This window comes from Thalassophryne amazonica, chromosome 14 (assembly GCF_902500255.1).
Source record: "Thalassophryne amazonica chromosome 14, fThaAma1.1, whole genome shotgun sequence".
NCBI classification, from domain to species: Eukaryota; Metazoa; Chordata; class Actinopteri; order Batrachoidiformes; family Batrachoididae; genus Thalassophryne; species Thalassophryne amazonica.
In genome coordinates, this window is record NC_047116.1 from 22,096,070 (window position 1) to 22,110,996 (window position 14,927).

Consider the following 14,927-nt stretch of genomic DNA (forward strand, 5'->3'; position numbering starts at 1 on the left):
GTGAGCAGAGCTGCTAACTGCCACCAAAACTGAGACAAAGTGAAAATGTAAACTTTCTTTTTTCATTACGTTTCAGAAATTGTATTCATCTTTTGTCATTCGCATTATTTTGGGTTTTTTGTTTGCTTTATGTCCAGCAATGTGAAGCCAGCCTGCCTTCAAAATTAAGTCAATTTAAGTTTGTTTTACTTTTGCGCAAATGACGGCATCTGATAAAACCTCACTCTGTACAGATTTTAAATCATTTTACACAGTGTGGTTATTCGGTTAACTTCTCATCTGTGAAATTTCACATTAATTCATAAAAACCATCAACTTTTGTCACAAGTTGGTGGAGTTTTCTGTCTAAACTTGAAAGCAGACGAACCTCATATGGAAACAGCAAATCAACACGAACATGTATTAGTACACTTTCGCTGCTAGGTTCATCTTTCTGAAGAAAAACAGAAACTAATCAATTTCATTAATGCTTCCAAATGTTCTGGGTTAAACAAAATCGTCACTGGCTTCAACCGGCTGTTTTCCTCTGTCTGACTTAGACACAGCAGGCTGGGGTGTGTGGCCACGCCTCCTGAACTGAAGGGAGAGAAAGACCCGCCTTCCTGCATAGATCATGAACTGGAGGGACACAGTCTGAGGACGTGAGATTAAATTGTGGTGACTTATGGAAACAAATATGCACGGGTGTATAATCATACTGTGCAGCATCATAACGTATTTTTAAATTTTTTCAAGAACTGTGAGGCACATCCAAGTGGAGACCATTTGAGAAATTCAGCTGGTTTTCGGTGTAAATTTTAACGGCTGATGAGAGATTTTGGATTGTTTCTATCGCTGTAAGGACTTCCCACGGAGCAGGACGTCGCGCAGCGCTCCAAGGCGACGTCGTCATCCTGTTTCAAGCTGAAAACCTCCAAATTTAAGCCTCTGTTGACCCAGGACGTCGTAAGAGAACAGAGAAGTTTCAGAAGAACTCGGGATCAGCAGTTTATCCGGACATTCCACTGTTAAAGGAGATTTTTTAAATGAAAGACGTGCGGACGGATTGGTGTGTCGGCTCACAGGCGGCTCGGCACGCCCGCCATAGGAAAAACACCTCTGTGTTGATAACCATTTGTAAAATCCAGGTGGCTTTTGGTGGCTTTCAGTTGAGTGAGTATCTGAGAAATTGTTTAACAGCAGGGCATGTTCCAACTTGTTCTTAAGGCTTCCAACGGAGGTGTTTTTCCTGTGGCGGGCGAGCCGACGCGCCAATCCGTCTGCACGTCTTTCATTAAAAAAATCTCCTTTAACAGTGGAATGTCCGGATAAACTGCTGATCCCGAGCTCTTCTGAATCTTCTCTGTTCTCTCACGACATCCTGGGTCAAAAGAGGCTTAAATTTGGAGGTTTTCAGCTTGAAACAGGATGACGACGTCGCCTCGGAGCGCTGCGCGACGTCCCACTCTGTGGGGAAGTCCTTACAGTGATAGAAACAATCCAAAATCTCTCATCAGCCGTTAAAATTTACACCGAAAACCAGCTGAATTTCTCGAATGGTCTCCACTCGGATGTGCCTCACAGTTTTTGAAAACATTTTGATCAAGCACAGCGCCAGTCTCTCAGCAACTTCTCAGACAAAGGAATTCTGACGAGGGGGCTGGACCACTCCTTCCACAAGGCGTGCTCACAGGCGAATGATGTCACCGACAGGCATGAAAAAACTCTTGCATGCCCACGAGGGTTCAAGCTTGGCTGATGTAATCACACGTGATTCAAATCCATATGTTTTTTTTTTTAAATAATAAGGTCGGATACTTTTCTCACAGACCTCATATATATATATATATATATATATATATATATATATATATATATATAATTATTATTATCATATACTATAATATATATTATTGGCTTATGTAGTTTATTTTCCATCAGTGATAAAGACAAATTTATGTTTTGTTTTTTACTTGTGTTGCTTCGGGGAGGGAGGGAAGAAGGAAGGAAAGAAACACCGTTCACACGCATCATGTGCAAAGTGCGCACCCACAAACAAAACCACGTGGGGTGGGTGGCTGTGATCAAACACACGTGGAATTAGTGACTTGTGATTGTTAGCTCGTGTGTTTTCCACCAATGAAAAAGGAGTCATGTTTCAACCCACCGCTGTCGCTGCTGCAGCAGAGAAGGAAATGATCCTTTTTGCTGCGTGTGACAAACGCACAGGAAATGCTTACGAAATGCTAACGTTACAAAAACAAAGCAAACGATTAAAAAAAAAAAAAAAAAAAAAAAAAACGTCAAGCGCGACAGCAAAACAAAATATGGATGAATTGAGGTTTTCGGCGACATTTGTTCAAATTTTTTCAACAGTTAAACGAAAGTCCAGATTTCTTGTTTCTTTGGGCTTCGTTGTCCTTCATTAGTGAATTGTGACCGGCTCTTTAGACCTTCCTCGTGTGAAGCGCCTTGAGGCAACTTTGTTGTGATTTGGCGCTATATAAATGAAATAAATTGAAATTGAAAATTGAGAGTGTAGTTGCTACAACATGTCAAAATGTCATGAATTTTTCAATCAGACATTGTTTCTTCAGACTTCAGTTATTATACTCGTCAAACTAGCAGCATTATTAAAAGATAGAGTGACAAATATTGACACAGATCAACACAGGGGTGGGGGGGTGGAATCGTGATTATAGCTTTTGCTTTATCACCCATCCCTAACCAAGTCTTGGTTATTTTTCGGCAAACCTTTTACATAAAATGGGGACAACGTCCCATTGGCTTCTTTTCCCTTCCTGATCACTGTAGCAAGTTTAAAAGTGGAAAACAGTCCAAACAGGAGTTTAGCTTTGAGCTTGATGAGTATCTAAATGTTTCCAAAGATGCTTAAATAAGCAGTACCCAAAGGGAAACAGAGAAAACAGATGAAAACACTTAGTATTTGCTCACTTTCTCTCACACAAGGTCGTTATAACGAGCAGAAGTTGGTATGGCTGTCTGTTCTGGGTGAAGCTTTATTGGGAATTCCTTGTGCACAGTTTAACCTAAAGCAACAGACTGCAGAGACACAGGCCATTGACAAATGACTGCTGCTTACTAGCTATGAGAGCAGTTCAGCTGAGGCAAGTGGGACGCATCCAAATGGCAGAGAACACCCTTCACCACACCCTAATCTTTCTCCACGTCTCTCCCTCTCATATACATGCACACAGTTGTATGAGTAGCAAGAAACAAATGCCGACATGTCCAAAAAGAAGAACCACAGATTAGTACACTGTATGTGAACACACACACAACAACACACTACTAGTAGAAGAAGAAGGCAAGATTTTGGCAGTGCAGACAGTCGTTTCCAGAGGTTCCAGAAACATGAGTCAGCGGGGGAAAACCTCCAAGTGCTGCGTACTCCCTGACCTCAGGACAGGTCTGGATCCTACATCAGGACCTTCCAGCTCAAGGAATGGAACAAAAGGCTGATCTTAGATCTGTGGTGTACACCCAAACAACACACTGAGTGCAACAGGAGACTTTCTCAAAGTCAGCATAAAGGCTCATTAATTAAAACTGCCATCTAACAGGGTCCTAAACAACAGCCCCTTGTGGCACCTGCATATTTTACTGACTACTGTACATTACTATGCCATGTTATTCAAGAAACTGGCATAGAAAGGCCCAAAACAGGTGCCTCATGGTGCCAAAAACTACACCACAGCAGCTGCCATTCAACAGAGAGAAAATGGGAACATTTATACTTTGTGGAGAAACAAAGTAAAATTACAGCTGCAGAAGGTGTCCCAAGCAGACAAAAAAAAAAAAAAAAAAGTGTTACGGGGGCTCCTATACACATGTAAACACGCATGCATGCGCACATACACACAGTTTTGCAGCTGGAAGTCTTAAAAGTCTGCTGGTGCTCTTTGAAATATGTGTGCCACTGACCAAAATACAGATAAACTGTGGTACACTCCTGCTCAGCATTACTGGCTCTCCTGAATCTGAAGTAGAGTATTTAAAGTATATTCAGAAATACACACCATTTTGTATTGTCAGAATAATAACCTTTATTTATTCAAGTACAATTCCACTGAGATTAAAACCTCTATTTACTGTAATAAAATATCCAAAGTTGTTGAACATCAACAAAATACTTTCACAAAAGTATATGCAATATATGCGTAATCTGAATCCCACAACCCACTGACAGGTTTGGAAAATTGATTGAGAGAAGAACAATCAACTACTTTAATATAAGTTCCAGTGGTTCAAATTTTTCAAATATGAAGATTTGTTCAATTTACATTAATTCAAATTAAATTTATTTTATATTTGGACAGTTGGCCAAACAAACCATATCATCATCTAAAGGCATCTGTGGAAAATGGACATGGATAATTATAGACAAAATTACACATTTCACTGATTATAAAAATAATTGTTGGTTGCAGCTCTATTCTAAAACACTGGTATCAGAACTGCAGCTGTTCCAAAACCAGTGTACTCTACACCAAGCCTGCAATGGTCTCAAAATAGCCTGAATGGGTCAACCGCATAGGACCAACGTTCCCGTTGGGATTAATAAATTATAACAGAAAAAAAGCCAAAATGCTGCATAAAGAGTTTTTCTGGAGACCTTCTCTTGAGCAGCTTTCTCAATTTTCAGAACTCGGCATATTATACTTCTAGTAATTGGCTGTTTTCCACAACATCCCCAACACTCGAATTGGGGATGAACTAATCAATTGACAAACAATCAATGTAGCCTATATGCTGCATTAAAAGGTCATCGCTTTTTATAATCAGCTGATGGCATGAATCAAAAACTGTATGTCTGAGTAATATGAATAAATGTCTTAAGCCACCACTGTGCCACCAATGTGAGACTCCAGGCTCCAATTCAGAGACTGAGGAAAATCTGTATCATGACTTTCTATTGATTTAGTATCATTAAAGTGATCTGTTTCTGTAATTTCAGAATAAAACCTGGGAGTAATATGTTAGTCATCTATTACCAGAGGGTCCTCAAAGTGTTATAAACTGTCAATTAACAGCTTGTCTATCTTCATTTCTGACATTCTGATGAAGCTTTTATTCCATCATATAGGCTAATCTTGTGTTTTGCAGTAAAGCTCATTTCCATGTTATTGATGTAGAGGAAAAAAGCAGCTCGTTTATCAGGGAGTAGTATACGAGGGCTGTCAATAAAGTAACGGTCCTTTTTATTTTTTTCAAAAACTATATGGATTTCATTCATATGTTTTTACGTCAGACATGCTTGAACCCTCGTGCGCATGCGTGAGTTTTTCCACGCCTGTCGGTGACGTCATTCGCCTGTGAGCACTCCTTGTGGGAGGAGTCGTCCAGCCCCTCGTCGGAATTCCTTTGTCTGAGAAGTTGCTGAGAGACTGCCGCGTTGTTTGATCAAACTTTTTTCTAAACCTGTGAGACACATCGAAGTGGACACGGTTCGAAAAATTAAGCTGGTTTTCAGTGAAAATTTTAACGGCTGATGAGAGATTTTGAGGTGATTCTGTCGCTTTAAGGACTTCCCACGGTGCGAGACGTCGCTCAGCGCTCTCAGCTGCCGTCGTCAGCCTGTTCAAGCTGAAAACCTCCACATTTCAGGTTCTATTGATCCAGGACGTCGTGAGAGAACAGAGAAGTTTCAGAAGAAGTCGGTTTCAGCATTTTATCCGGATATTCCACTGTTAAAGGAGATTTTTTTAATGAAAGACGTGCGGACGGGTCCGCGCGTCGGGACGCAGCCGCCGCGACGCTCCGCCAAAGGAAAAATACCTCTGTTGAAAGCCTTAAGGACAAGTTGGAACATGTCCTGCCTGTTAAACAATTTCTCATATACTCACTCCACTGAAAGCCATCAAAAGCCGCCTGGATTTTACAAATGGTTATCAACACAGAGGTGTTTTTCCTGTGCCGCCGCACCGCGTCGGCTGCGTCCCGATGCGCGGACCCGTCCGCACGTCTTTCATTAAAAAAATCTCCTTTAACAGTGGAATATCCGGATAAAATGCTGAAACCGACTTCTTCTGAAACTTCTCTGTTCTCTCACGACGTCCTGGATCAATAGAACCTGAAATGTGGAGGTTTTCAGCTTGAACAGGCTGACGACGGCGGCTGAGAGCGCTGAGCGACGTCTCGCACCATGGGAAGTCCTTAAAGCAACAGAATCACCTCAAAATCTCTCATCAGCTGTTAAAATTTTCACTGAAAACCAGCTTAATTTTTCGAACCGTGTCCACTTCGATGTGTCTCACAGGTTTAGAAAAAAGTTTGATCAAACAACGCGCCAGTCTCTCAGCAACTTCTCAGACAAAGGAATTCCGATGAGGGGCTGGACGACTCCTCCCACAAGGAGTGCTCACAGGCGAATGACGTCACCGACAGGCGTGGAAAAACTCACGCATGCGCACGAGGGTTCAAGCATGTCTGACGTAAAAACATATGAATGAAATCCATATAGTTTTTGAAAAAAATAAAAAGGGCCGCTACTTTATTGACAGCCCTCGTATACTGTATCAACAATGGTTTAGATTAAAATCAAGTGTTGCTTCATGACTGGTGAAAACAATCTGTTAAACATGGTGCAAGTGAAATTTATCTTGTGTTTGTTCTGCATTACTCAGACAATCTGAAGTAAAAAGCATGATTTCAATTAATGTCAAGATTATGGCCTTGTTGATTAGGCTCTTAAAACCAGGATCTCTCGCACACCTTCTTTGTTCTAATCAGTAGTGTAGCTTCATGCTATAGTGGCTGAGAGAGGCAACAAACACTTTCAAATTGGGGCAACAGTGGCAGATGCAAAAAACATAAATCCAAAAAACAACAACATGCAGAGGAAGCATCGTGGCCAACCGATTAATGCTGTTGTGTGGGCCGCCAGAAGAGGAGGTACTGCTGGCCCACCACCAGAGGGCGCCCTGCCTGAAGTGCGGGCTTCAGGCACGAGAGGGCGCAGTCGCCTCACAGGAGCAGCCAGGGTGACAGCTGTCACGCATCACCTGCAACAGCTGTTACCCATCATCTGATCAGCAGGGGAATATCAGCAGGACGACGCCTCCACCTCTTTGCCGAGATATCGTTCTACCTGGAAGGTAACGTACCTCAGCTAACTGTTCGACAGTATTCATTATAACTTTGTGCGTTTTTTCGTGGACTACTTTTCCAACGAGAGGTGGAGGTAGCTTTCCTGTCATACGGATTCCTGGGTGCAAACGCGCCCTCATTTAATTGCTTTTTGTTCCTCGCCAGCAGTACCAGGTCCGACACGCGGAGGCAGTGGCCACCTGGGAGTTCGGGACTTGGCGGCTCCAGTATTCCCGGGGTCTGGTGGCGGAGGAAATCGTGTGGTTCCGGTTCTGCTTTGGACAGGCGTCTCCTATCTTCGAGCCTGCCCACACGACACCGTTGTAAATTGACTTTTGTCTATTGTTGTAATCTGTTGTATTTGTTGTGCACATTCACAACAGTAAAGTGTTGTTATTTGACCTACTCCATTGTCCGTTCATTTGCGCCCCCTGTTGTGGGTCCGTGTACCTACACTTTCCCAACAGGATATCTCGGCCAACGTCATGGATCACGAGGGGCGTCTACCGGCTGTTGAACGGCCAATGGAAGAACAGGGCGCACAGGCGTCCGCAGGAGGAATGATCGGTGAGTTGCAACGGATCCTCACCGCTTTCACGGCTCGGTTGGATTTAATGACCGAGCAGAACGTCCTCCTTAACCGCAGGGTGGAGGCTCTCGCCGCGCAGGTGGAAGCGCGCCCTCAGGGCGCTGCTGCGGCTCTCCCTCCTGTCGACCCTGTGCGTAACAGTGACGTTCCGCAGGTCGTTCAACGCCCCCTCCCACCTTCCCCGGAAGCATACATAAGCCCTCCAGAGCCGTACGGAGGTTGTGTGGAGACGTGCGTGGACTTCCTTATGCAGTGTTCGCTCATCTTCGCACAACGTCCTGTCATGTACGCGACTGATGCCAGCAAGATAGCTTATGTGATTAATCTGCTTCGCGGCGAGGCACGCGCTTGGGCTACAGCGCTCTGGGAGCAAAATTTGCGGCTCCTTCTGATATATGATGGGTTTGTGAGGGAGCTCAGAACAGTGTTCGATCACCCAAATAGAGGAGAGACCGCTTCAACCATGCTGCTGTCAATGAGACAGGGGCGCCGGAGCGCAGCTGCTTATTCAGTCGACTTCCGCATCGCGGCTGCGAGGTCCGGCTGGAATAGCACTGCCCTCCGCGCCGCCTTCGTAAACGGACTGTCGTTAGTCCTAAAGGAGCACCTGGTGGCCAAGGACGAACCGCGGGATTTAGACGGGCTTATCGATCTCGTTATACGATTAGACAATCGGTTAGAAGAACGCCGTCGGGAACGAGACGAAGGGCGTGGCCGGGCACACGCCGTCCCTCTCCCTTCCGGTTCCGACCGCGTTCCGCCCTCCCCACGCTCCACGGCCCCTACGCTCCATGTGGTTACAGCTCCCCCTGCTGACGAAGCTATGGACACGAGCAGGGCCACATTTAGGGCACCAGAGAGACAGAGGAGGCTGGCCCGCGGAGCGTGTTTTGTTTGTGGCTCGATAGAGCATCAGGTAAGAGACTGCCCCGAGCGGTTAAAACACCAACGCCCGCCCCTAGAAACTGGGCTAGGGGTGGGCCGAGACATTCACGTGGGACACACCCACATTGCCACACGACTCCCAGTTACAATCCTTTATGAGGATTTAACCCTGAAGGCCCCAGCACTGGTGGACACGGGCTCTGAAGGGAATCTGTTAGACAGCAGATGGGCCAGGGAGATAGGGCTCCCTCTGGTGGCGCTTACCTCGCCTGTGCAGGTGCGGGCACTAGATGGCTCCCTACTCCCTCCAATCACATAAGACACCACCAGTAACTCTGGTGGTGTCAGGAAATCACCGGGAGGAGATAGAGTTTTTTGTGACTCCTGCTACCTCCCGTGTGATTTTAGGGTTCCCCTGGATGTTAAAACACAATCCCCGGATCGACTGGCCGTCCGGGGTAGTGGTTCAGTGGAGCGAGACCTGCCATCGGGTATGTATAGGTTCCTCGGTTCCTCCCGGTTCCCAAGCTAAGGAGGAGGTCAGAGTCCCGCCCAATCTAGGGACGGCGCTGGTGGAGTACCAGGACCTTGTGGATGTGTTCAGTAAGGATCTGGCACTCACCCTCCCCCCCCACCGTCCGTACGATTGCGCCATTGATTTGGTTCCAGGCGTTGAGTTCCCGTCCAGCAGGCAGTACAACCTCTCACGACCTGAGCGCGAATCAATGGAGACCTACATCCGGGACTCTTTAGCTGCCGGGTTGATCCGGAATTCCACTTCCCCGATGGGTGCAGGTTTCTTTTTTGTGGGAAAAAAGGATGGCGGACTACGTCCATGCATTGATTACAGAGGGCTGAACGAAATCACGGTTCGTAACCGATACCCGTTGCCCCTGTTGGATTCAGTGTTCACGCCCCTGCATGGAGCCCAAATATTCACGAAGCTAGATCTTAGAAATGCGTATCACCTGGTTCGGATCCGGAAGGGAGACGAGTGGAAGACGGCATTCAACACCTCGTTAGGTCACTTTGAGTACCTGGTCATGCCGTTCGGCCTCACAAATGCCCCCGCGACGTTCCAAGCATTAGTTAATGATGTCTTGCGGGATTTCCTGCACCGATTCGTCTTCGTATATCTAGACGATATACTCATCTTTTCTCCGGATCCTGAGACTCATGTCCGGCATGTACGTCAGGTCCTGCAGCGGTTGTTGGAGAACCGGCTGTTTGTGAAGGGCGAGAAGTGTGAGTTTCACCGCACAGCTTTGTCCTTCCTGGGGTTTATCATCTCCCCCAACTCCGTCACTCCTGATCCGGCCAAGGTTGCGGCGGTGAGAGACTGGCCCCAACCCACTAGCCGTAGGAAGCTGCAACAGTTCCTCGGCTTTGCAAATTTCTACAGGAGGTTCATTAAGGGCTACAGTCAGGGAGTTAGCCCCCTGACAGCCCTGACCTCACCAAAAGTCCCCTTCACCTGGTCGGATCGTTGCGATGCCGCGTTCAAGGAGTTGAAACGGCGCTTCTCGTCTGCACCCGTTCTGGTGCAGCCCGATCCTAGTCGCCAGTTAGTGGTTGAAGTGGACGCCTCGGACTCAGGGACAGGAGCTGTGCTTTCCCAGAGCGGGAAGACCGATAAGGTCCTTCACCCGTGTGCCTATTTTTCCCGCAGGTTGACCCCGGCCGAACGGAACTATGACGTCGGCAATCGAGAACTCCTTGCGGTGAAAGAGGCTCTTGAAGAGTGGAGACATTTGTTGGAGGGAACGTCCGTGCCATTCACGGTTTTCACTGACCACCGGAACCTGGAGTATATCAGGACCGCCAAGCGGCTGAACCCCAGGCAAGCCCGCTGGTCACTGTTCTTCGGCCGTTTTGACTTCCGGATCACCTACCGTCCCGGGACCAAGAATCAGAGATCGGATGCCTTGTCCCGGGTACATGAAGATGAAGTCAAAGCGGAGTTGTCGGATCCACCGGAACCCATCATCCCGGTGTCCACTATCGTGGCCACCCTCACCTGGGACGTAGAGAGAACCGTCCGGGAGGCCCTGGCACGAAGCCCGGACCCCGGAACTGGGCCGAAGAACAAACTATACGTCCCACCAGAAGCTAGGGCTGCAGTCCTGGACTTTTGTCACGGCTCCAAGCTCTCCTGTCATCCAGGGGTGCGAAGAACCGTGGCAGTTGTCCGGCCGCGCTTCTGGTGGGCGTCCCTAGAGGCCGACGTCCGGGATTATATCCAGGCCTGCACCACCTGCGCCAGGGGCAAGGCTGACCATCGCAGGGCACCAGGCCTACTCCAGCCGCTGCCTGTGCCTCATCGCCCCTGGTCCCACATCGGCCTGGATTTTGTCACGGGCCTCCCGCCGTCCCAGGGCAACACCACCATCCTCACAATAGTGAACCGGTTCTCCAAGGCGGCCCACTTCGTGGCCCTCCCGAAGCTCCCAACAGCCCAGGAGACAGCGGACCTCCTGGTCCACCACGTCGTCTGGCTGCATGGGATTCCAACAGACATCGTCTCCGATCGCGGTCCCCAGTTCTCCTCGCAAGTCTGGAGGAGCTTCTGCTGGGAACTGGGGGCCACGGTGAGTCTCTCGTCCGGGTACCACCCTCAGACCAACGGGCAAGCAGAACGGGTAAACCAGGAGGTGGAACAGGCTTTGCGCTGCGTGACTGCCGCGCACCCGGCGGCCTGGAGTACCCATTTGGCCTGGATCGAGTACGCTCATAACAGCCAGGTGTCTTCAGCCACCGGCCTCTCCCCTTTTGAGGTATGTCTTGGGTATCAGCCCCCGTTGTTTCCGGTGGTGGAGGGAGAGGTCGGTGTGCCCTCGGTCCAGGCCCACCTACGGAAGTGCCGTCGGGTGTGGCGTGCCGCCCGTTCTGCTTTGCTAAAGGCCCGGACGAGGGCAAAAGCCCATGCAGACCGTCGGCGGGCCCCGGCCCCTGCGTATCGGACAGGGCAGGAGGTGTGGTTATCCACAAAGGACATTCCCCTCAAGGTGGACTCCCCCAAGCTACAGGACCGTTACATCGGCCCGTTTAAGATCCTTAAGGTCATCAGTCCAGCCGCGGTGAGGCTTCAGCTTCCGGCCTCACTGCGGATCCATCCTGTGTTTCATGTGTCCCGGATAAAACCACATCACACCTCACCCCTCTGTACTCCGGGTCCGGCACTGCCTCCTGCCCGGATCATCGATGGCGAGCCGGCTTGGACTGTACGCCGGCTTTTGGATGTCCGTAGGATGGGCCGGGGCTTCCAGTATTTGGTGGACTGGGAGGGGTACGGCCCCGAAGAACGCTCCTGGGTGAAGAGGAGCTTCATCCTGGACCCGGCCCTCCCGGCCGATTACTACCGCCGCCACCCGGACAAGCCTGGTCGGGGGCCAGGAAGCGCCCGTTGAGGGGGGGGGTCCTGTTGTGTGGGCCGCCAGAAGAGGAGGTACTGCTGGCCCACCACCAGAGGGCGCCCTGCCTGAAGTGCAGGCTTCAGGCACGAGAGGGCGCAGTCGCCTCACAGGAGCAGCCAGGGTGACAGCTGTCACGCATCACCTGCAACAGCTGTTACCCATCATCTGATCAGCAGGGGAATATCAGCAGGACGACGCCTCCACCTCTTTGCCGAGATATCGTTCTACCTGGAAGGTAACGTACCTCAGCTAACTGTTCGACAGTATTCATTATAACTTTGTGCGTTTTTTCGTGGACTACTTTTCCAACGAGAGGTGGAGGTAGCTTTCCTGTCATACGGATTCCTGGGTGCAAACGCACCCTCATTTAATTGCTTTTTGTTCCTCGCCAGCAGTACCAGGTCCGACACGCGGAGGCAGTGGCCACCTGGGAGTTCTGGACTTGGCGGCTCCAGTATTCCCGGGGTATGGTGGCGGAGGAAATCGTGTGGTTCCGGTTCTGCTTTGGACAGGCGTCTCCTATCTTCGAGCCTGCCCACACGACACCGTTGTAAATTGACTTTTGTCTATTGTTGTAATCTGTTGTATTTGTTGTGCACATTCACAACAGTAAAGTGTTGTTATTTGACCTACTTCATTGTCCGTTCATTTGCGCCCCCTGTTGTGGGTCTGTGTACCTACACTTTCCCAACAAATGCCCTTGTTCCCAGAGCAGAAGGTTCCTGGTTCAAAACAATCCATACCCATTCTCCATGTCACGTGGCATTGCGTCAAGAAAAACATCCGACATAAAACATGCCAAATCAACATAAAGATCCATCTTGGATCTTCTGTGACAACCCCAAGTGAAAAAAGGAAAAATGCTTCAAAGCATAAAGAACACAAACAAATACAACCCACAGCACATGCAACAATATGAATTGCAAATTTACACAATGCAAGCAAAAAAAAAAAAAAATGGATGCACTACAAATGTCCACAACACCACGGAAGTACTAACAACACAAATATGTTTCGGCCTAGTGGATAGTTTACTGACTTTTACAGATGAATGATGCAGATGTTTTCTGCATTTGCTAGTGATGCTTTAATTTGGAAGTGTTGTGACCTCTCTCAGTCACCATACATATGGCCTGATGAAACCACCAGAGCAACCGTGCTAGTCCACTCACCTCTGTGTGTTGGTGGATGGAGAGTTCTTCAACCTATTGGAGTGCATTGATGGGGCTCCCAGGACTACAGAACAGGGTGGAGTGATGAGCTGGTGAGGACTGCCTGTGTGCGTGAGCGTCGCTTTTGTGCGCACGTTCCTGGAGCCAGGAACAGGATTCCCAATACTGGAGAGGCTTCCTCGGCCGTCCTTGGCCTCCTCTCGCTCTTTCTTCCCTCTTTCCTTCTTGCTGAAATGTGTCGCTGCTGTACCTGCCGCCGTTGGCCTCTCCTCTTGGACTTCCAACATTCTCTCTACGTCCTTGTCTATGTGTGAGTGTGCGTGTGTGTGTGAGTGTATGTATGTGTGTGGGTGTGTAGGAGTGTAAAAAAAAAACAAAAAACAAAAAAAAAAAACAATAGTCCAGGAGTCTTCGTGCCGTGTGTATTTATGAAACTCCCACAAGGGGGCTTTCACGGCCCTCAGGCACACTGTTGAAAGAAGACAGGAAAAAGAGCGGTTAACAAAAGTGAGAAAGGGGGCTGCAGCCTGACAGAATTTAAAGTCATAGCCCATGCAAGGAAAAAAATAAAAATAAAATAAAAACTGTATGTTTAGTGTGAAACACTCCCCTACTGTTGAATTAATGTGATCCTTTACTGCAGTAGTAGCTTGAATTCACATCAGTTACAGTGGATTTTAACAGTAAAAATTATAAACTTTTCGAACCACACTCAGCATAATGTACATTATCACAGTCTAGACATTATGGTTTGGAGCAGGGAGTCATACGGAGAATACATGGTATAAAAATGCAGAATAAAATTTCACACGCTCACATTCTTTTGGACACCTCTGAATCTGTCACGCTCATTGATATAACTACAGTGAGTAGAAACTAATGACCAACAGCAGATAGAGAAGACCCACATGCTCCTTTTTAAATCTGTGGTTTGGGAAAAATTTAGGTTCTCAGTATGTGACAGTAGCAAGAGTGAGCGAGTGGTGAATTAGACGAGGAACGCATTGTTCGTCAATTATAGGGTATGAAAGTATACTGAAAATCATCAGTCGCTTTTCTGTTGTCACTCACAAGTGTCCTGATGCGTTCAATGTCACTTAAAAATCTCTCTGTCACGCTCCCTAATTCAGTATGAATGCAAGTCCCACTCCATCCCTAACATCCACTACAAATACATGTGTCCCATATTTTTGAAAAATCAGTTTTGACACATTGGACCTGGATTTTGTGTTTGTTAAAATGTGTGCAAACCAGGGTTCGATTTTAGCGGCTACCCGGGAACCCGTGGCACCCTACTTTGGAGGTGGGCACACAAATCTCTAGACTTGCATTCCCGACTGGAATCCACCTTTTTTATTCGATAACTGTGCTGAAATCTATCAAATTTGGACAAAATTTGGGCAGAATTTAACTTTCTGAGACCTACACATACACAAAACGTCATCAAAAAATGTTCTTCTCTGCTTGTAATCCCGCGTTTTATTATACACAGATGTATAATAAAACAAATGGTGACTGGTTTCTAAACACAATTATGACAGAGTTTTTGAGGGAAGAGTGAGGAGCAGCCCCACAGCAAGCAGAGGAGTCTTCTTTTTTTTTTTTTGCTTTACGTGCACGCGAGAGCAAATCATCCATGAAGATTATTTTACTTATTAACTACACAGATGTATAATAAAGCAAATGGTGACTGGTTTCTAAACACAATTATGACAGAGTTTGTGGGGGAAGAGCAAGGAGCAGCCCCACAGCAGGCAGCGGAGAGTTTTTTTGTTGTTG

General features: G+C 47.6%; 1 protein-coding gene across 2 annotated transcripts in view; it reads right to left on the reverse strand.

Moving 5' to 3' along the window:
* Positions 1 to 14,927, reverse strand: part of bcl9 (BCL9 transcription coactivator) — a 90,288-nt gene that overhangs the window by 16,951 nt on the left and 58,410 nt on the right. For both annotated transcript variants that reach the window (XM_034185963.1, XM_034185962.1), the window contains exon 3: positions 13,149 to 13,617. In XM_034185963.1, coding sequence (XP_034041854.1) covers positions 13,149 to 13,435 — 287 coding nt within the window. In that variant the 5' untranslated portion in view covers positions 13,436 to 13,617. The remainder of the gene's footprint in view (positions 1 to 13,148; positions 13,618 to 14,927) is intronic.